General features: G+C 44.1%; 1 protein-coding gene across 3 annotated transcripts; it reads right to left on the bottom strand.

The window, feature by feature from the left end:
- Positions 1–1,018: 1,018 nt before the first annotated feature.
- LOC138589435 (myelin transcription factor 1-like) lies at positions 1,019–21,363 on the bottom strand. 3 transcript variants are annotated; one of them, XM_069659701.1, is made up of 23 exons: positions 21,125–21,363; positions 19,332–19,415; positions 19,045–19,099; positions 18,584–18,626; positions 18,429–18,494; positions 17,883–18,130; positions 14,180–15,313; positions 12,393–12,512; positions 11,877–11,967; positions 10,301–10,414; positions 9,992–10,209; positions 9,169–9,371; positions 8,879–9,094; positions 8,642–8,790; positions 7,529–7,591; positions 5,455–5,523; positions 5,140–5,202; positions 4,972–5,055; positions 3,940–4,161; positions 3,739–3,830; positions 3,460–3,563; positions 3,187–3,330; positions 1,019–2,126 (listed from the first exon to the last, which is right to left on the bottom strand). In XM_069659701.1, exons 3-23 carry the CDS (start codon positions 19,097–19,099, stop codon positions 1,983–1,985), a joined length of 3,642 nt encoding a protein of 1,213 aa, XP_069515802.1. In that variant the 5' UTR covers positions 19,332–19,415; positions 21,125–21,363; the 3' UTR covers positions 1,019–1,982. The 3 variants fall into 3 exon arrangements, with proteins under 3 accessions (XP_069515802.1, XP_069515803.1, XP_069515804.1); XM_069659702.1 differs by having other exon boundaries at positions 1,019–2,123; XM_069659703.1 differs by lacking the exon at positions 5,455–5,523.
- Between the last annotated feature and the right edge of the window lie 190 nt (positions 21,364–21,553).

Genomic DNA, 21,553 nt, shown 5'->3' with positions numbered 1-21,553 from the left:
ACCCGTAAAAGGAACTTCATTCATTCAATGATCCTTACATGGAAGACGCCGTGGGCCAAGCTGTCCACCAACAACAACGGAGAGGTACATGTGTCCCACAGAAGACAGATTTAATGATTGTTTTAACAGGAAGGTTAGCTGCAGCATTTATGCCTGCTACTGCTGTTCTCTGACACCAGAAGGATGAATATTTGTATCGGCTTTAACTGATCAAACAGCTTCTCTTGCTTTTTGTTTTGTTTTAAATCATCATGAAGCTGTGAAACTTGACATTTAAAGAGGGGGTGTTATGCTGTCGCACATCTTAAGACGTATATACAATGTTACAGTGTTGGATGTCCATACTGAACGTGGGTGAAGTTTCAAATCTGTAGGTGAAAGTATGTTGGAGTAATCCCCTGCTAAAAAAAGTCCTAGTATGCGGGCTGCTGTGAACGCTTGCTTTTCCAAATGCTTCACTTTGTGATGGCACTGAGTAGAGGAACTCTATATTTGGGCATCTGCCCAAGACACAGCAGAACTTCCTGCCCTTAGCACAGTTCAAGGACAAGCCCACCCAGCAGCTCAGTCTGCCTCGGAAATTTACTCTTCGCTGACAGCTCTGTAACACGGCCGCAGAGGACTAGGCGTGTCTCAAACACTGAGTTCCGCCCCTCTGCAGGCTTCGGAGAGCTGGCCAATCAGAGGACAGCGGGCGTGTAGGGGCGGGGTTTCTTAAAGAGACAGAACTGATTGAGATGTTTCAGGCAGATGCTGTAGGAGGGCCTGCACAGAGCACCAGTGTGAGTAAATTATGCTAAGCTATTCCACCAGTATCACAGAGTGAAATATGAAGCTTAAAATTAGCATAATACCCACCGTTAAAGAAAATACGACCAAACAATACTGATCGCTGTAAGAGAGATGTAAACTTTGACCTTTCAACATAAAAGCTTCTGCATAACGTTTATGCAGCTAGTCATTTATCTAAAACAAAAAGGTAAAAGTCAGTACAAACTTGTAATTAGTCCAGTCCACATTTACTGCGGGTTAACCTTTATTTCAAGAGCAACTTAAAGACTAATCCATACACAGCCATCATTAACACATAGACAATACAAAATAAATATTCACCATCACTTTGTTCTTCATCACCAAATAAATACCAAATATGTGCAGCTCATTATTCCTGGTGTATTGCAATGTACTCAAAATAGTTTGTGAAAATAAAAAGGAAAAATCATATAAACAGAAGCACCGAAAAAACAAACAAAAGTCTTTAGAAAATTATTAAAAAACTTTCAGTTACAAAATATTTGCACTTAAAAAGATTCCAGTATTTTAAATAAATAATAAGATATATAAAACAATTCATAGTTGATATCTTAAAATATTTCCTCTTTGTTCAGCAATGCGGAGGAAATGATTCCTGTCTCTTGGTTTAAAATCTTCTCAGGTAGCGATTTGAAATCAAACAGAAGTTAATAAATAGATAATGAATAATAAATAGGCCAATAAATAAAAATAAATACAGCAGACATGAATGAATAAGTTATTAAACCAACATTTGCAAAGGACTTAAATAGTTACACAGCAATAGTAAGAATGAATCTACAAACTAGTCCTGGAGGTGCAACATCACTATGCTCATATAGAATACTATCAACATTATTGAGTGGAGATGGGATATGTTCACTAACTAAGAGGATCTGCTCAGCTAAGGCTGTATACTGCACTCCTGACTTTGCTCTGTGTATACCTCGGGATGCCCTTGTGTACAGTAACAGTTTGATTCCGGTGTGCCACGACACACTTTACACCCACACCCTCATCTGTTCACACATACCGTCATAAAAGCAACATGCAAACAGCAAACAAATGCAAAGAACAGATGACAAAGTCCCAAATGAGAAGAATTAATTACATACAGTATCTAAAGGGAAAGAAAGATTGGTGTTGTCACTGTGAAGCCCCGCCCCCTCCTGTCCTCCTCCTCCTGTCCGTCACACCTCGATGCCCTTCACCGCCTGGTTGATGGACTCGAGCAGAGCCCGGTTCTCCGGGTTCTGGTAGCAGTCTTTATTGGTAAACATGTGGGTCAGGGTTTCTACGTAGGTGTCAAAGTTCTGCTCGGACAGCGGCTCCTGCTGAAAACAGACGGGTCAGAAGGTTACAGTCCTGTCCACAAAGTTCAGGTGAAGTCAGGTAAGTCAAGTCTCTCTAAGAGTTTAAACCTCTTAACTAACACAGTAAAGAACAGAAGAAGTTGTTTGACAGCTTGCTATGTGATTTTACAAGATCAAGACTCACTCTCATTTTAATATTTCACACTGAAGATTTGCGGTTGTCGAGGTAACTTACTACGGGTTTTCAGTAGGTTACTACGAAGGTGGTTCCCTTCTTACTGGGGAAAATCACCATGGTAACTTATGCTGAACACATAACCTGCTCCAGAGCAGAGATAAGAGATCAACCTAAACTAAACACCACCTACTGACCAATCAGGTCTCTTGATTCAGGCGCTCTGTGAGAGATGGTGAGAGAGCGGTAAAACACTTTTACCATCTGATTTTATGAAAGTTTTATTGAAATACATCCACAACAGAGACTGATCCAAGTACTTAATATATTTATAAGACATAAAAGTAAGCATTCGTATTGCTTCGAATTGTAGTTTTATATTTACTTTTATTTGTCCAGTAAGTCTGTTTGATAAGGCTGAGGCTGAAACAAAATTAACATCATAAAAATACACGTGTAACATATTAACTTGATATAAAACACGAGTGTCATTAGAATCAATCTATCCCGCTCTAATGACAGAGCAGTATAGACTTAATTTTCAGCAGCTGAGTGGATTTCAGTCTGGATTAATTTCTTCATATCTTTCTTATATCATAGTTTGCTCTGAGTTTGTAAAACATGCCGACAGCAGACTTGTCCCTGTGTGATTGGTCGTACGCTGCAGCCCCTTTTATGTGAAGGTGCTCGTGTTTGACTTATTGAGTTGATAACCAGCCTCGCGTGACCGCTTAGCGTGATTGCCTGTGTTAGGAATCCGATCAGGAAAAGATACCCTGGATATGTTGAACTCACTTCATAGTATAGGCCCCTGATTTTGAGCGAAAGTGTATATTTATATGAGTTAAGCCAAATACTGTCAGAAGGGAAGGGGCTAAAAAAACAAAACACATTGTATATACTCACCATTGTGGGCAGGCGGATGTTGGTCAGGCTGCGGATCAGGGCCTGACTGAGGCCGGATAGCTCCAGGAACAAGGACTCGTTTCTCTCCTCGATCTGTTTATTCTCCTCCTCCATGTTCTTCAGGTTCTTCTCCATTGAAGTGATCTGAAGGAGACAGAGACACAAACATGAAGCAGGTGTTTCACAGATGCTCCTGCAGGTTCCACCTTGCCCCCATTTGTCTCTACAGTCAGTTGGGTTAAACATACGTATGTGGGCAGAAGATGAGCTCACCTGAGTGTGCAGGTTCATCATGTCGGACTCCATCTCTGAGTTGGACTCGCTCAGGTCGTTGATCTCCTTGTTGAGCTGCTTGATGTCTTCGTCGTTATCCAGAACTGAGAGAGAGCAGCAACACAGTCAGCAAACACGACATCAAGATAACTTCCTTGTCTGGTTGTTACAGATTTCTATCACAGGCCTTTAAATAGCGGTCTATTAACCTCCAGAACAGATAGAAAATATCTTTGACTCTGTACTTGTTATGTGTTGACGGTCTTTGTACTTTCTTACCGTCACTGGCTCTGAACTTTGCAGTGATGTACTCGTCTCCGGGGAACTTGGCTCTCTTCTTGTTGGCCGACGCTCTGGGACACCCTGACAGACTGAGAGCAGCAACAGATCAGCATCAAAGTTCACAGGGAATCAGCTCGCAGGTTAATCCACATAAAATCTATATTTGATAAACCCTGCTCTCTCAGGTGTTCAGGATACCTGCGGTGTGTCAGGAAGCTTCCGTTTGCATGGCCCGAGCCGTCACAGCCTGGCGTCGGGCAGGTCGGGCCCTCGGTCTTGAAGGCCTTCCAGGAGAACGGGGTGCCGTTTAGGAGACCTTCCTTCTGCCGGCGTGCTGCCAGCGGACAGCCGTAGGCACTGCGGTGGGTGGCGTACTTCCCACTGATGTGGCCCAGACTGTCACAGCCAGGAACTGGACACCTGGAGACGAAACAGGGAAGTGTCAAGAGACTGCAGACATCTGTCTCTAGTTGATGTTTTAGTGAAGAAATATAAAAGGAACAGAACCACATTATGCCCCAGGATGTTCCAGAAGAGACAAATTGTCAAATGCCTCTGGTGACTGAAATCGGTCATTTATTACAAGAGAGGCTACAGCCCACATCGCATGGATCTTTGGTTCGGTCATGTCTATCTTCACCTGTCTGTGTGCAGTTCGCATGTTCTCCCCGTGCATGCATGAGTTCTCTCTGGGTACCTACTCCAACATGCTCATTAGGTAAATAAGTGCCAGTAGGTGTGAATGCGAGGGTGAAAGGTTGTCTGTCTCTATGTGTCAGCCCTGTGATTGTCCAGGTGTAACCCCCACTATAGATAATGGATGGATGAGAACCAATCCCAAACTTCACCTGTGATTTGAGAAAGACTCTTGGGAACCTGTTTTTGAATTTTACGCATTCTTCCCAAAATGTGGGTTTGCTCAGACATACAAGTCACACAGGTAAAATCATGCTTTCTCCAGCTGAGGGATATTGCGCTGGTTAAAAAGTTGCATTGTAAGGGGAACTCCCCCAGGTAATGCTTTAATATCGTCATGACTGGATTCCCTAGTCCTCCTCATGTAGGACCCTTTTACCCAAAGCCTACCTCTTCACTAAAACTAACCTCCCCTTGTTTCTGTTGGAGCCCTACATGAGGACCTTCATTTGGCAAAGTCAGTGTTTGTGTGTCCTATTTCATTTTGTCCTGTTGCACTTTGTAACTGTGTTTGCTCGGTTGGTAAGAGCTCACCTCAACAGCTCGGAGTCTTCCTTGTCGTCCTTGGTGGGGGTCACTTTGATCCCACTTTTCTTGGCTCGGGGGCATCCAGACAGACTGTAAGAGAGGAACAATCAGAGTATAAACAGAGCTTCTTATGATGCAGCAGGCAGGCCGGCAGAACAGCGGAGGAGCTCCTACCTTCTATGTGAGGCGTAGTTTCCTGTGATGTGGCCTGACCCGTCGCAACCTGGAGTCGGACACCTGAGAACACACACAGACGCTCTTTCACTCCACAGACTTACATCGTCAGCAGACTGCAGGCAGAAACCAACTTTTCCTAACTATACAATCAGGACTCATTGGTTTTGGTTTGGAATTTTGCAATATTGGTTTTAAATTATGATTGAATTTTTAAATATTAGTGTTAAAAGGAGAGCAGGGACAGAGCTGTAGCTGCAGACTGAGTGCTCAGTGAACATGTTGGAGGTGAGAGACAGGAGAAAGCAGACATACTTTAGTTCAGCTGTGTGGGCAGCCATGAGGGTCCGAAGTGATTTATCAGCAAGAGGACAGCCTGACAGACTGGAAGATAGGTTAGAGAGAGAACGTCAGAAAACCAGACTGAGAACAGGATGTCTGAGCATGAGTGAAGGAAAGAGCCAGAACCTGAACCTGGACTACAGAGCCAGGACAGGACTGGGCAGCACACACAGGGAGGACAGGAGTTATCTTATTACTGCTCTCTATAGAAGTGGAGTAGTCGGGGAAGGACAAATAATGAACGAAGAATGCATGAGTGTAGAAGGTGAAACATCTTCAGCTAAATCTGTAGCTTATTGTACTTTGACTAATTGTATCTACACAGAAGAAAACTAAAGTACAAGGGCTTGATTGAAGCAGATCTTAGACCTAGAACAGACTACAATACATCTTCGATTAATGTTTAAACCAGAGACTGTATATAAGAAGTAGACGTAGCCACCAAGACGTCAGGCATTGTTTTGTGGACTGCCTCAATTATGGCATTCTTGCAGCCGCCATCTTGGGGTTTTTTGTGGAGCTAGAAAGGGCGATATTTGGACAACAGAATGGAGCTGGAGCACGGATTCATTAGGACTGTTTAGCCTTGCTTTGAATCTTTCCCAGTGGCCACTTGTGGTACTACAGTAAAGCCTCAAAGGGGCATTAAAAGCATTTTTGAAAAGACGTTTCAAACTGCAGCTGAATCTTTGAATCATGACTTTTGGATCCGTACAGGTTTAATATTTACTTTCCTCCAGCCAAGAAAAGCCATTTAAAAATCTATGACGTCATCAGAATTTAAAGTCAATGGGCTGGAAGGAAAATAAACGCTGTTTAGGACAAACACTAAGCTTAATTAGCAGGCCGAATGCCGGGGAAGTAAAGTAAAAACATTTTGGGCAATTCTTCTGAGACTAAATAGGGGCCATCTCAACGTCCAGCATCTAAATAGCCACACTCTTCCGGCTGGTTACAATCTTGTTTCTCTCGGAGCCAGAAATGACCATATTTGGGCACGAGGTCGGAGCTGGAGCTATTGGGATACTAATTTTGGCAAGCCAAAAAATAGGCTTCAAACTAAATGTCCTGACAGGAAAAAAGGGGAGAGCAAACAAGCGAACGCTAACTAACAAAATGTTCAGGTCACCATGGTAGCAACTTGTCAATCACAGGTAGCTACACTCTAAAGCATACCTTTCTTTATGGGACCCTGATTTACTAAATTAACATCAGGCTGTTCTGAAGAAGACTTGAAACTACAAATTGGGACAATAAACTCATAAACTCATGTTTACTGAGTGATAAATGAAGTCTGCAGTAGGGTCATTTCTCATAGACTTTGACACAGACGAACCCGTGGAGTCGCCCCCTGCAGGTCATTATAAAGAACGATGCATCACCTTCACTTTTCCGAATCGGAGGCTTCGTCCACTTCTTATAAACAGTCGATGGTTCAAACTGACTTTCTCCTTGTGGCTCCTTGTGGCAGCAGTATTTGGGGCATGAATCACGTGCAAGAAATAATAGTTTGACGACTTTGTAAGATAAAATACAAGCAGTGTTTATGTGCATGAATTTAAAAATATACCTGATACCTGCCAGCCTCTGTGCATGCATATGTATGGACAGAGGCTTGTATAGGCTCATATATATGCTCTTATCCACCAGCTTTCCAACTTCCAACATATTGTACTTAACACAGCTGCACATTTTGCCTCCTTGTTGCTTGTTTGAGAAGAAAATTTGCCTTTATTGATCCGGGACTTACAGTTACAACAAATTCATTGGAAAGGGGCAGAACTGAATGACAACCAGAGATACTTGAACGGAGGCAGGACTCTGTACCTGTGAGACCTGGTGCTACTTTTCATACTACATGTCCACAGGCTTACTGGGATTTGTTGAGTCGTTTCAGAAAGAATCATTAAACTAGATCCAGGTTACCATGACTCCCCTTTCCCTCATAAAATGATTCAACAAATCACCTGTTACTGTAATCTCACCATAGCTTGTGTAAAGCAAGAATACTTGGCTTATTGTTTCCAACTCAGAGAGCAGGTCTTACCTTCGATGGGAAGCATAGTTGCCGGTGATGTGCCCGCTGCCGTCGCAGCCAGGGGTGGGACATCTAAGCAAAGACACACACTCACAGATCAGCCAGTGAAGAGGGTGCTCATACTGACATGTTAGAACAAACACAGCTCTGAACACAAGGCTGTTTTCATGTCATTTGGGAAGGATGGAGAGTTCGTCAGCAGTTCGAATCCTGCACTTTAGATTGATTGCTTTTAGGTTTTTAATCTACAATAAGGGGCCAGATCCAGATGTCTGTTCAGGCACCTTTCAGCATTAATTGACAAGTCACAAAATCATAACCACGACTTGCATGCTGAAAATAATACTACTCATATCATATGGCATCTTTATAGCGCAAGTTTTTTTGATCGACAGGTGTCTCAGCCTATCACAGACAGTTTCGTGTTTGATGCCCCCCGCCCCCTGAACTTTTCCAGGCTAAAAAATGGTCATCTCAAAGATCTCAGTTTCGTTCTCTTTGGCGGCACCTATAGCGATAAACAGTAATTGCAGGAGCACACTTCCCAGATATCCAGACAGTGCTGCATGTGTGACGTCCACGGTTGGCTCTGGTTGTAACTCTTGATTTTCCTGGCTGACGGTCGCTTTCCTTTTCAGACTGTTTGCTTCATCTGAGCGTCGAGTTTGTTTCTTCTTCTTTGGATTTTCACTTCTTGTTGAAGTTGTATCTGTAGTCATCCATCTTTTCTTTGTTTGTTCAGCCATAGTAGATTACTGTTTACTCGCAACACTTGCAGAGAGCGGGAAAGCAGCCGCTTAGCTCCGCCTACCCTCTCTGGCAGACCAACCACTGCTGGCTGATGGAAAACGCGTCACTAACTGGGCGCCGCTTGTGATTTTTTCAGCAAAAGTCGCCACAGACACCCAGTCTGTAATAATAATATATACTGTAAATGTAAAGGCTTTCATTGGTGGGCCATAGCCTCAATCACCACTGTGATACCTCATTCGGCGATAGAGACTTAACAGACATTTATTCACATGAGAATCTTTGAGATTATTACTGTAAGACCCTTTAAAAAATCAGACTTCATGGTACCACCAAAGTATTGGGTATTGAATGAACGTATGTTAAACTTACACAAGAATCTCTTTTTTGCTGTCTTTGGGCGGAAACTTGACCTTGAAGCTGCTGGTGGTGACCTCCCCGGGGTACTTCCTGTCCTCCAGGTTATCCGGGTCCTCCTCCTCACAGTCGGATGAGGTGTATGAGGGAGCCGCATACTCCACCTACAGAGAGGTAAAGATGCAATAATCAGGAACCCACAGGTAAGCAACACAGCGTGTGAGTCTGTTTTTCAGTGAGTGTGTGTGGTACCTCTTCGTGGTCTTCGTCTTTGACTCCACTGGGTTTGGTGAAGTCCAGCGGCCCCTCCCACTCCGGCTGAGTGTGGCCCTGAGACAAGGTGGCTGTGATGAGTTGAGAGGATGAAGACGAGGAGGATGAGGGCTCTGGAGGCAGCATGCCCTCCCTCTTGGTCTTCTTCATGCTGAGGTCCAAGGTGCCGTTCTCGTCCACCTCGATGTCCGACTCCTGCAGACGGACAGTCAGTGGAACGCTTGTCTTGGTGAAAAGAGGAATGAGTGTGTGAGTGACAGGCGGCGTACCTTGGTGCAGGGTTCCCTGGGCTTGGTGCCGAGGGTCTCGGGTCTCTCCCAGCAGCGGGTGGACAGGTTGAGGATGGCTGTCGCTGCCATGTGAGCTGCCTCGGCGTCTTGGCTGTAGTCGTAACTACTGGAGGACGAGGCGCTCTTAGGAAAGCCTCCCGACACGCTGTGACTGGGGGAGGAGGCCTTAGGGAATGATTTAGCTGTGTGGGAAAGAGGCAGAATGAATGTATTGGAACAGGACACTTTATTGTACGTGTGCAACATTATAGCTAAACGTGGCTAACATAGATCGATAGCAGGTTAATTTTCAGCCACTGACTGGCTGTTGTGCACTGTAAAAGAGGAGTCTTTGTGTGTGCTCATTTGCTGAAGTGATCACACAGTATTGTGAGGAGCCTGGCAGGCAGGTGTTGATGGCAAAAACATAATTAGTGTGTGTGAATGATGAATAGTTTTCCCAATATGATTAATGACTGCAAACAGACGGCTCACTCCTGCTCTCCAGTTTGTAAATCCTGCCGAGGATGACTCATCTGTGCTCTCTAATTACAATTATTTGTGCATACATATTAATAGATCACAGTATCATTGCCTTCTACAACTGATTAGTTGTTTACTTTTATGATGCCTCTTTTTAGGGTGTCTGTCTTCATCATCTGCTTCTTAAAAAATACTTCTCGTGTCTTTTTAATGATTCAGTTCTCCAGTTTTTATCAAGAGATTGTGTGAATGCCTGTTTTGGATCGAGGGTACAGGTCTTTATCGATCCATTATACATGATAGAACAGAGATACACGGATACGAGCATGTGTGGTCTTACATTTGAAGGCTTTGGGTGAGGTTTCAGTGCTGCTGGGCGTCTTTGGAATGAGCATACGCTTTCCAAACACCTGGACATCGAAGCTTGCATAGTCGAAGGACACCTTGGAGTATTTCTCCAGCTCCTTAGCCAGGTTCGCGCGGGGCGTGGTGGTCACTGTGTTGGGCCGGTAGCTGCCGTACTGAGGGATCTCCAGCTGTTTCACAAAACACATGGGCCTGCGAGAGAAGCCATCAAATGTTCATTATCTCCACAGGGACAGGGGTGTATGACTGATGCTAAAAACAACACTTGGTTTGCGTGTCTGACCTGAGGACTCTGTCAGAGTTGGAAGAGGGTTCGCTGGATGAAGGCTGTAAAAGAACCTGCTTGTCCTGACCTTTGTTCAGCTTAGCTGCTGCAGCGATGGGGCAGCCGGACAGACTGACAGGGGAGACAAATCATGATGTTGGCATTCAGTGAATCAACTCTTTTGAGCAGATAGACATTTATGACAGGAGTTTGAATTGTTGATAAGACTCTAAAGCAAGTGTGAGTATCTGTTAGTAGTATGAGGTTATGTTAACAACTCAATATTTTGTGCCAATATTAATGGCAATTTCTGTGATATTCTGTTTAGCCTGTGAGTTCACTTCCTGTTTTATTCTGTAATCCCTGTGCTTGTTGACTATGTATAGTGCTACATCCTGTCATTGTTCAGTTTCCGGCCTGTTTTCCCCGACACACCTGTGACTTAAAGCAGCCACGTGTTTGATTCTGCTAACTTGAAGCCTTAACATACAACAGCAGCTCTGGTGGGTCAGTTATATAAAAAAAATCATGCATCACCTGTGTCTCGTTAGCTCTCACACCTGTGCCTCCCGAATGCAATTACCTGTGTGTACACATATGTGCCTGCCTAAGCCCTTCCCTCCTGTTCGTCTCAGTCCCCACTCCTCTCTCCTTTCTCAGCACAGGGGGATACTGAAGAGCGTGTTGAGACGTGCCCCCACTCTGAGCCTCATCCCCTGGGTTCCTGACGGCGCCAGCTATCCCAACCTGATTAGACCCCCACTCATCCCGCCCTATTTCTACCCCCTCTCATCCCATACTCCTTCGATCCCCTCTCATCCCACCTTACTTCGACCCCCTCTCATCCCACACTCCTTCGACCCCCTCTCATCCCACCTTACTTTGACCCCCTCTCATCCCACCTTACTTTGACCCCCTCTCATCCCGCACAACTTTGACCCCCTCTCATCCCGCACTACTTTGACCCCCTCTCATCCCACCTTACTTTGACCCCTTCTCATCCCAACTTACTTCGACCCCTTCTCATCCTGCACTACTTTGACGCCTTCTCATCCCCCCTTACTTTGACCCCTTCTCATCCCACCTTACTTTGACGCCTTCTCATCCCCCCTTACTTTGACCCCTTCTCATCCCACCTTACTTTGACCCCCTCTCATCCCGCACTACTTTGACCCCCTCTCATCCTGCGCTACTTTTACCTCCGCACTATTTCGACCCCCACTCATCCCAACTTACTTCGACCCCCTCTCCTCCCACCCAACCTCGACCCTTTAGCATGCTCCAGATAAGCTGCTACAGTACAATAGCGTGGTCTTGTTAGTGAACTGTACTAGGCTGTAAACTTTGTTTAACGTGGGGCTCTATGGGGACTGACTAGTTTTTGGAGACGGCCTCAAGTGGCCATTTGAGGAACTGCAATGAACATTTTGCCACTTCTGTGTTGGCCTCATTTTCTGACCCTGATGTTTCCGCCATATTAACTTCAAAACCTTAACTCTTTACAGGTCCCTAATTCTCGTTTATGTACAGGCATGCACATGTAAGTTTATTCTGTGTGTGTGGTTGTGTCCGTGTCCTTGGGTGTGTCATTAACCTGCGGTGTGTGTTGCGGTTGCTGTTGACATGGCCCTGGCCTGTGCAGCCGGGGGTCGGACACTTCAAGACGTTCTCGTGCATGGCCAGGACTACAGACACACAGCAGACACAAGCTCAGGTCAGACTGTTTAGTTTGCTGCAGCAGTAGTTAGAGGAAGATTGTGAAAAGACAAACAGTAGTAGAAAAGGCAGTAGTGGCAGTTCACACCGACAGCTTAATTGAATTTATTCAGTAATGATTTGATTATTGGTGAAAGCACAGAGAAGGTAAGGAAGCAAGAGTGGTTATAAAAGTATTAGTAGTTAATTCTGTAAAAGAGAAAGTAGCAGTGGTAGCACTAGTTATTATTTCACTGGTAGTAGTAACAACAAAATGTAACTAGGCCTTCATCTCAAAGCTCCCACGCTGCTGATATCTGAATAAACATGTCTGAAAAAGACAGAATAAACATCAGGAGGGTCAGATTCATCTGCTGGTGGTGTTGTGTTGTTATGAAAGATAATGTGTACTCACTCTCTGGAGGGATTCTGTCTTTGTGAGGACATCCAGACAGACTGCGATGGTGAGGGTACAGCCCAGTCACATGACCTGTCCCATCACACCCGGGGGTCGGACACTTTACTTCCTTCTTTTCTGGAAGGAGGAGAGAAGGCAGATATAAGGAATGAGTGAGTAGTACAAGAGCATGAACCTTTACCCTGGTTATCACGTCACCTCGTGTAGGTTTAACCCATTTGTGGTTTATGGACGACAGCTCTGAGACCTGAGTTTGGCTGTCATCATCTTGGTTTATTTAACCTTTTGAGCAATTTCCCAAGGTAGCCAGGCTCTAAAGAATACTCTGCTTTATCATCTATATTACTCTAAATGGGACCATAATTTACAAAATAAACATCATGGTAACTTGCGACTGAGACCATAAACTCATAAGAAAATGTTTTGCAACGACGCCCCCGTTTGCATGTTCCCCCTGTGCATGCCAGTGGGTTTCATCCGGGTACTCCAGCTTCCTCCCACAGTCCAAAGACACGCTCGTTAGGTTCATTGGTGACTCTAAAAATGCCCATATGTGAAAGGTTGTCTGTCTCTATGTCAGCCCTGTGGTTGACCCTGCCTCATACCCAATGACAGTTGGGATAGGCTAATGGATGATGGATGGATGGATGGAGTTGCCCCCTGCTGGCCATTAGAAAACATGCAAATTAAAGGCACATTGGCTTCCCTTTTGGAAACCAGGAGGCTACGTCCACTTTTGTATACAGTCTAAAGCTGCGTTTCCATCACAGGAACTCTCCCCAGGGACCTTGGGAGGAACTTTGGTGTGTTTCCATTGCAGGGACTAGGGTCTAAATAAAGTCCCTGGGACTCCCACAAGGTTTCTGTTAACAGGGAAGCACTTTCTGAAAGTTCAGGGACTTTGTGGTTGTACTATCAGTGCTAACATTTCTGATTGCTCAAGTGCTCACAGCATTTAGAAGACCCTTTGACACGTGATCAGACTAAAGGTGCTTTTCGACCAGGAACTTTTAGTTCCAGGAACTATATGGTTCCTGTGGCCCGTTGTTGTCTGCGTTTCCACAGCGGCCTAACATCCTGGGAAGATGATGGCCAATGACATATGGAGAAGCAATAAAAATAACTGCACTACACCGCCAGTCCAGTAGGCTGCGGTAAGAAGAAGATGAAGGCCATACAACAAAGATGACGCCACAAAAACTTGACGAATGGGCCGGTATCATCTTTGTGCAACACTACAGTTAGCCTGTTAGCATGGAGGAGACTCAAGTTGTGTTGTTTTTGATCATGCTTTATTGCATTGCAAATGGATTCAAAGCACAGTGATAACAGTGAGCTTGCAGCTGCAGTCTTTCAAACATGGCGGGTGAAATAAAATGCTGCGAGTACTCGACCAATCAGAAACGATCATTGCTGCAGGCCCCGCCCTGAAAGGTCCTGGACCTTTGGAAAGTACTACCCCCGTGCAGGGAATTTTCAGCATGTAAATCAATTACCCCTGGTACTAAATTTAGACCCTGGTTCTTGTTATTGAAAGGCACAGAGTTCCTCCAAAGGTTCCTAGTTCCTGGGGAAAGTTCCTGGTGTTGAAAAGCACCTTAATTTGCCTAATCGTCACAGATCTTTGTGGAAACACAGACAAAAATGTGCTGGAGGAACCCTTTCATCTCATGAAAAGTAGCTCCTGGGACTTAAAGTCCTGGTTATTTTGGTGGAAACGTGACTAATGTGTATAATAGACAAGACAGCTTGACAACTATTGTGTTAAGTAGTAGTTTAAGTACCTTTGCTGTAGTGGGAGGGTCGGCGGGGTGCAGTGGTGGGCTCGGAGCTCTTGCTGGAGGAGCTGTATGGATGATACTCCGGGGAGCTCTGGGACTCCTGACCTCCCTTCACCTCCTCCGCCTTCAGGGCGATGGCCTGCTCCAGTAGCCCCAGGTTCCCCCGAGTCATATCCCAGTTCTCTGAGTCATCTGTGATCCCTGAGCCCTCTGAGACACGGTCCTGCTCCTCCCCATCCTCCTCCTCCTCATCTTCTTCCTCCTCTTCCTCCTCCTCATCGTCCTCGTCATCGTCCTCCTCAGAGCGGACCTCTATGACCACAGTAGTCGGAGAGCCTTTGCTGGACTCACGGTCCTCCTCTTCCTCCTCCACCAGCACCTCACCTTCTTCCTTCCCCTGCCGCTCGTCCTCCTCTTCCTCTCTCTCCTCCTCCTGCTCTTCGTACTCCTCCTCTTCCTCAGTCATGGGGGTGCTGACCTTTTCTTCCCGTAGTGACACCTCGGCTTCAGATCCCTGAGTGTGTGGACTCAAAGTGTAAGGAGTGTCGACCTCTTGGTGGACCTCCCTCTCATCTCCCTCTGTTTCCTCCTCCTCGTCTTCTTCCTCCTCTTCATCGTCCTCCTCTTCCTCCTGTTCCTCCCTCTTACTCTGCTCCTCTGTTGATTCTTTGGCGTGATGGTTATAATCTCCACTGGAGTACTGGTGATCTGAGTTTTCCTGGCTCATCATTTGTCTTTCTTCTACAATATTTTCTTGCCTTTCTTGCGGCTCCTCCTCTTCCTTTTCTTCTTCTTCTTCTTCTTCTGCTACCTCCTCCTCCTCCTCTTCTTCTTCTTCTGTTTCTTTAAGCTCAGTAATCTCTGTTTCTTCTCCAGCTTGCTCTGATGGCTGGTCCTCTGTCACCAGCTGACCTACCTCCTCTTCCTCCTCCTGCTTCGTCTCTGATTCCTCCAGCTGATGATCCACTATGAGAATCTCCGGGTTCTCTTCCTCACTTGTTTTCTCTCCTTCAGGTTCGTTCTCAGGTTCGTTCTCAGGCTCTGAGGCGATGCTCTCCTTCTTGTCCTCTTCAGTCAGAGGACAAGCTTCTATTTCTGCTGTTTCTGTGTCCTCTGTCGTCACCAGTGAGGAGTCTACTGTGGATGCAAAGTAAAATGTTATTGTCATATATGTCCAAACTTCTCGCCTGAAAGCTTTCATGCTGGTGTACGCATTTAAAAGGCCACCTCCCTCCCAGCACCCACTTGTAGCCTCTTCGTCTGCAGCTGCTCTCTAATATCCATACTTCCATACTGTTCAGTATGCCAGAAACACATTTATTATGTCCCAGTGTAATATGAATATCAAAAGCAGTTGGACAAAAGTAGAAATATGTGTCAGTAAAATCTGAAATTGATGTTATTTATTTTTTGAATTTTTGTTAAATTTGCTAATCAGCGCCTATGATGTTTATCTTTTCTTTGCTCATGGAGCTTTTGTTGCTACCAGAACTAAATATAGTTAGTTATATTATTAGTTATAGTTATATTATGACTTCTGTGGGCTACCGTGACCTGCCAGAACTGCTGTTATTAGTTATATTATTAGCTGTTTGCGCTACAGCAGCTTTGTTCAGGGAAGCTCTGGGGGGCAGCTGCCGCTGTAACGGGGAGCTGAAACTCAAATTCAGCGCCCTGCTGCAAACAGTTATAATAATAATATAAACATTACTAATATTATAACTAACCATCATTAGCTCTGGTAGCTGACAGAAGTTTAGAGTAGTGAAGGAAATGGTCAAACACTAAGTGCTGGGGCGCTGGTTTAGCTCAGTTGGTGGAGCAGGCGCTCAGTGTACAGAGGCTATCCCACATCCCACACTCTCTCCTCCCAACATTCCCTGTCTTTCTTTAACTGGCTTATAAATAAAGGCAAAAAGACAAAAAAATCTTAAAAAATAAAACATAGCTGCTGATTGGCCATAAAGGAGTGCAGTGAATCTGCACTCGATTGCTCTTCCTCGTCAGCCGGATGTGCCTCAGTAAACTGAAATTGTATTTCAAGAACTGAAAGTGGAATTTGAATGTTCAGATAATCTGAATTCAATCTCAAACTAATAAATTACATTTCAAATTATGTGATTCCAATTTGAATGTTTCATTAAATTATTCCAGTTGAGCAATTTAACTTCAAATATAAAGAATTCAAACTCGTACACATATTTCTGCCCATACAAAAATACCAGAATGTCCTATAAAGCATTGGTGCCCAACCTGGGGTCCGGGCCGCCCTTAGGGGGCGCCAAAGATTGCTGGGGGTGCGTGAGGCTTTGTCTGCACTGAGATTGTCAAGATTAGATTTGCACATGTTAGATAAAATCAATAAAAAAGCTCTTACTTGATAAAAATCAAAAGTCTGTTTAACTATTAAAATATATATTTTTTGGTCCTCGTTCAAACATAGCAGCTACTTTGTAGGCCACACCTCTGCAAACTATCAGCTCCTTAGTGTTAATGTCTGCCAATAAAGATTTGGAATGAATCACGTTATTGTTTAAGTGTACGTGTGCGGGCTCGGGGGCTTAGCCTGTCTTAGATACAACCGGGGGGGGGCTCCAAGGAAAGAAGTTTTGGAACCACTGATATAAAATCCGGTCACATTTTGCAGAATGCTACTCTAATCCTCCATTGTCTACAAAGTAAAAGATACATCGTGACAGTGCCGACATCAAACTAACTATGAAAACTACCTGCAACAAAGTTTCACCCACAAACATTACAAAGAAAGAACAGCAGGGTGCTTTAGGTTGACCTCCAACTGTATGTGTTTTTTTTATCTTCAAGAAAACCTTTTTTTGGTCAATAATAATCAAATGATATTTTAATTGGACAGCTGAAAAGAGACTGGAGATATGGGGAGAGGAGAGGCGGGGGATGGCGTGCAGCAAAGGGCCGGGGGCGTGCGTCGAGGACTGTAGCCTCTGTTTGTGGGACGCCGGCTCTACCAACTGAGCTCGGGCAGCGCCTCACAGTAATTGAATTTTGAGTCCAGACTGATACTGCAGGCAGAGTCAGTACTTTGTCAGGCAGCTGCTGTATGGACAATAGTAAAGAGAAAAGCATGCTGTTTGAAATGCAGGTTGGTATTGTCACTCCCAACATTTGTCTGCTCAGAGCTTTAAGTGTCCTTTTGGGAAATGATGATGTCACATTGTAGATTATGGATGTTGTATGTGTTTCACATTCACATAATGATCCACTGTAATGACTTGAAAACAGGCTGAGCGGTCTGTCTGTCTCAGCAGTGCAGGCTAAATGTTTAACTATAACCAAGGTAAACATAACCTGCTAACCATCAGCATGTCACTCAAAGCACACGTGTGCTGAAGTACAGCAGATCTGTTTGCAGGTTTGAAGATGGATAATCTGAAAACCATGAAAAAAGTCGTCATCTTTTCACCCTGTGAACTCCTGAATGCATGAATAGTCTCCTATCTGGGATCTAAAGAGTGATCGGATTATAACAAACAAAACCAAAACATTCTTCTGCACAAATCTAGTTTTATATATTAGTATGTTTCTATAATTGTTACTGTTTTGGTGCATTATTAGATTATTCGGTTGTTAAGGCATTTAACACGGAAATAAAACCATGTAAAAAGTGTAGAAGGGAAAATCACACTTTTATAAACTAGCCAAGAATAATTAAAACTTCACTGTCACTTACTTTTTATGGACTCTGGCCTGCTTTTTGTTTTGTTCTTCTTCTTCTCTTTGAGCTCTTCCTCCTCCTCCTCCTCCTGCTCTTCCTCCTCTTTTTGCTCCTCCTCCTCCTCTGCTACATCACTGTCTGCAGTGAGGCCTTCGTCAGCTGCCTGTTTGGGAGGCTGGTTCCTCCTCTTGGGAGCAGACTGGTTCTCCTCGGCCTCGGCCTCCTCCAGCTTCCTTTTCTTCACAATCGGGCATCCCAGTGCGCTGAGGAGAGCAGGATGATGATGTGTGTGAACATGCTAACAGCAAACATGCTAACAGCAAACATGCTAACATACAGCAGCAAAATTGACAGTTCTTGTATTTATGATAAGAAAATCAATAGAAAAAATCGTACATGTCGAATAATCTTTTGTCTTTAAGAATGAAACATGTTGTTTATCAGCACTATTAGTGGCTGTTTTTCTACATCTGATTGTGCATGTTGTGGCATAGCATGCAGCTTCTGGCTAACTGGCTGACTAGCTGACAGGAAAGTTTGATAACACAGCATGACTCTTACCTTCTGTGTCGGGAATATCTTCCGCTGACGTGGCCCTTGCCATCACATCCAGGGGTGGGACAGCTGCTGCAGACACACAGCAAGCAACGCTTTATACACACAGGAAGCACTTGATGCTGTACGACAGTTGCTTGTTAAAGAATAAAATCACTCACCTTAAGTCCTGCTTCATGTCTTGACCTACAAGTTCTGACGACGCTGAGAGAAAAGCAGCAGGAGAATCGTTAGATGCAGAAATAAAAGTCTTATAAGAGCTGAAACGAAAGTAAATGAAGCTTTTATTGTGGAGAACAGTATTTACTCATGGCATGTATTCCTTTAGGAAGGCTTAGACTTTACGGTGTAAATAGTGAACTCTATTCTCTCTGTTTTGTCAATATTGATATCAAAATCAATATCTTCTGCATCTATATAAAATAATCTGTGATCAGTGGAGGCCCAAGAGACTTTGTGCAAACCGGACTCTCTTGATAAGACACCATGATGTGTAATTCAGGGTCACTTGAAGGCAACAGCTCGTTTTTGGCCTCGAGTTCATTCCATAAATATACAACGTATAAGGTCACACAGTGTCGCTACACATACAATGTGTGTGTGTGTGTGTGTGTGGACTGACCCCGGATGCCTTTAGATCGGGTTCTTGTTCGTGTCTCTGTTGTTTCTTGGCTCATCTGAGGAACAGAAGGACACATTAAGCAAGAGCAAAATGTGTAACATAGATAAAAAGATAGATAGATAGATAGATAGACAGACAGACAGATAGATAGATGGATGGATGGATAGATAGATAGATAGATAGATAGATAGACAGATAGACAGATAGACAGATAGATAGATAGATAGATAGACAGATAGATAGATAGATAGATAGATAGATAGACAGATAGATAGATAGATAGATACTTTGATGCTGCGGCTCGTCCTCTCTGTTGATCGGCTCTCCCCTGGTCCACCGGCGGCTCAGTGTCTGACCTTTGAACTCATTTTCTGGAAGAAACACAAACAGAAACAACAAGATTATTAAAGCTGCTTTAAATGCAAATGAACCGACTTTACAGATTCACATTAACAAGGCAGAGAGGGTCTATGGTCCTGCTTGTTTACAGTGTTTGCTGGCTAAAGAGAGGCAAAGTTTGTTGATTGTATTGTATAACTTTCCTGCATTTATGGAGGAAAAATGTTCAAAAACTATATTTTAGGAAACTGTGTCGATGCAGAACACATTTAAGATGCATTTGATGTAATTATTGATCAATAAAGAAACATGGAGTCGAATTTAAACTTCAATAATAAAGATGTAGCCTAGTTATATTTAAACTGAAAGTGTGCATCTAAACTAAATATTATATTTATCGGGTTGTGTTTTTGTCTTTTAACCAGACTCAGGTCTAATCGGACATGAAGAATAAACGAGATATTAAAATCCCACAGACGGTGTTGGAAATAACTGATTCCAAGGTTACGGAGAACACAGGGGCGTTGATACGTGTCATAGCTACTTAACAAAGAGTCGAGAGGACTAATAAATAACTGATACCAAGGTTATTAAATAAGAAGAAAATACGTTAAAGTACTAGGGATAAGACCTTTTAAGCATATAGTGTTTGTTTTTCTGACCAGGCCTGAACTTATATTTTAATATATTTAACTTTTGATATTCTTAATGTTCTGTTTTTAACTGTGTAAAGCACTTTGAATTGTTCCACGTATGAAGGGTCCTTTATAAATAAACTTGCTTTGTCTTTAAATGCAATTTCCGAGTTTTTTAATGTGTTGATTTTAATGTATTTCTTTGCTCCTGCTCAGCACTTTGAACTGCCTTGTGTCTGAAAGGAGCTTTACAGCCTAAATAAACTCACCCTGCCTTTTAAACTGTATGAAATCACTAGTTAAACGTTTAAGATCCTAAAATATCAAATCAATATTTTATAGATTTTTTTTTTAGTTAAAACATTTTAAGGAATAACAGTAACATTAACAAAGAAATTGTATACTATACTGCTAATATATTCCCTTTGTAGATTCCTCTACGCTCGTGTAGATACAAAGGTATGCCTACGTGACAGTTTGACAGCAGACAGCGGTGCTCATGACAGTTTAGGGATCTTTGAACAACAAGGCCACAAACATGACTTTGGTGACTTTATGGCTTTCAATGACGACTTGGCATTACTTTGAATATGATTAATTTCACAAGACAGAGACATTTCACGCAAATAAACAAAAGCAAAATGCGAGTGTGAAGTACAAAGCGTTTTAACGATGTTTTGTGGTGACAGCAGAGATGTAGGCCGGGCTGCTCACCAGGACGAGGCCTTTCTCCTCTCATAAACTGGCACACTGACAAAAAACAAACATACAAAGGCCACCGGCGTTATACACTTTATATATCATAAATAATGACTGTATACACACCGAGCCGCCATTGTAAGAGCCGGAAACAACCTCTGACTATAATAATCGGTTTAAAAAGCCTCACTGTACGTTCATTCACACCGAGCTTGAATTATTCTCCGCGGAAGGAAAAACCGTTAGAAAGCCCGATGACATCCGCGGAGGGATCAGCCGAAATAGCGCTACATCCCGTCCCTCCTGCTCGGTGTAAAATCCACCGTCAGGCCGGCCTAAGAGTCTCCAGAAAATACCGACATATAAGTGCGCTTCATGCTCTTTGTCAGGGAGACATAAAGCCTTACCTTCCGCTCAGACTACTGCCCTCCCCTCCCCCTCCGCTCCGACATCTCCGGGACTGGAAGATTCACCGGTACACGCTGCAGAGACTTGAACCCAAAATACACGACCGGAACCAGGCAGAAGGGGACTGAATGAGTGTGACAGCAGCCTCCGACTGAACCCAGCGACCCCCAAGCCTGTTCAGCACCCCGGACAGAGCCAGCCGAATCTTCAGCACCATGGACAGAAGCCCCGCTGCATCGCCTCCTGCAGGAGAGAAGAGGAGCTGCAGCCGGCCGGGACTCAGCGTAGGAAGGAGCTGGATATCCCACGGCAGCACGGACCGGCCTGTGGGCTGCTGGAGGCGGACACTGCTGTCAATATTTAAAGAGCCGCCAAGCAGCTGGAGGACGACGGGCATAGAGGAGGAATATAGGAGGATGTCACCAGAC

The sequence above is a fragment of the Semicossyphus pulcher genome, unplaced genomic scaffold (genome assembly GCF_022749685.1).
Source record: "Semicossyphus pulcher isolate SPU_LCO1_2020_fin unplaced genomic scaffold, fSemPul1.0.p SCAF_13, whole genome shotgun sequence".
NCBI lineage: Eukaryota > Metazoa > Chordata > Actinopteri > Labriformes > Labridae > Semicossyphus > Semicossyphus pulcher.
Note: the sequence above shows the minus strand (reverse complement) of the source record. Positions and strands in the feature narration are given on the sequence as shown.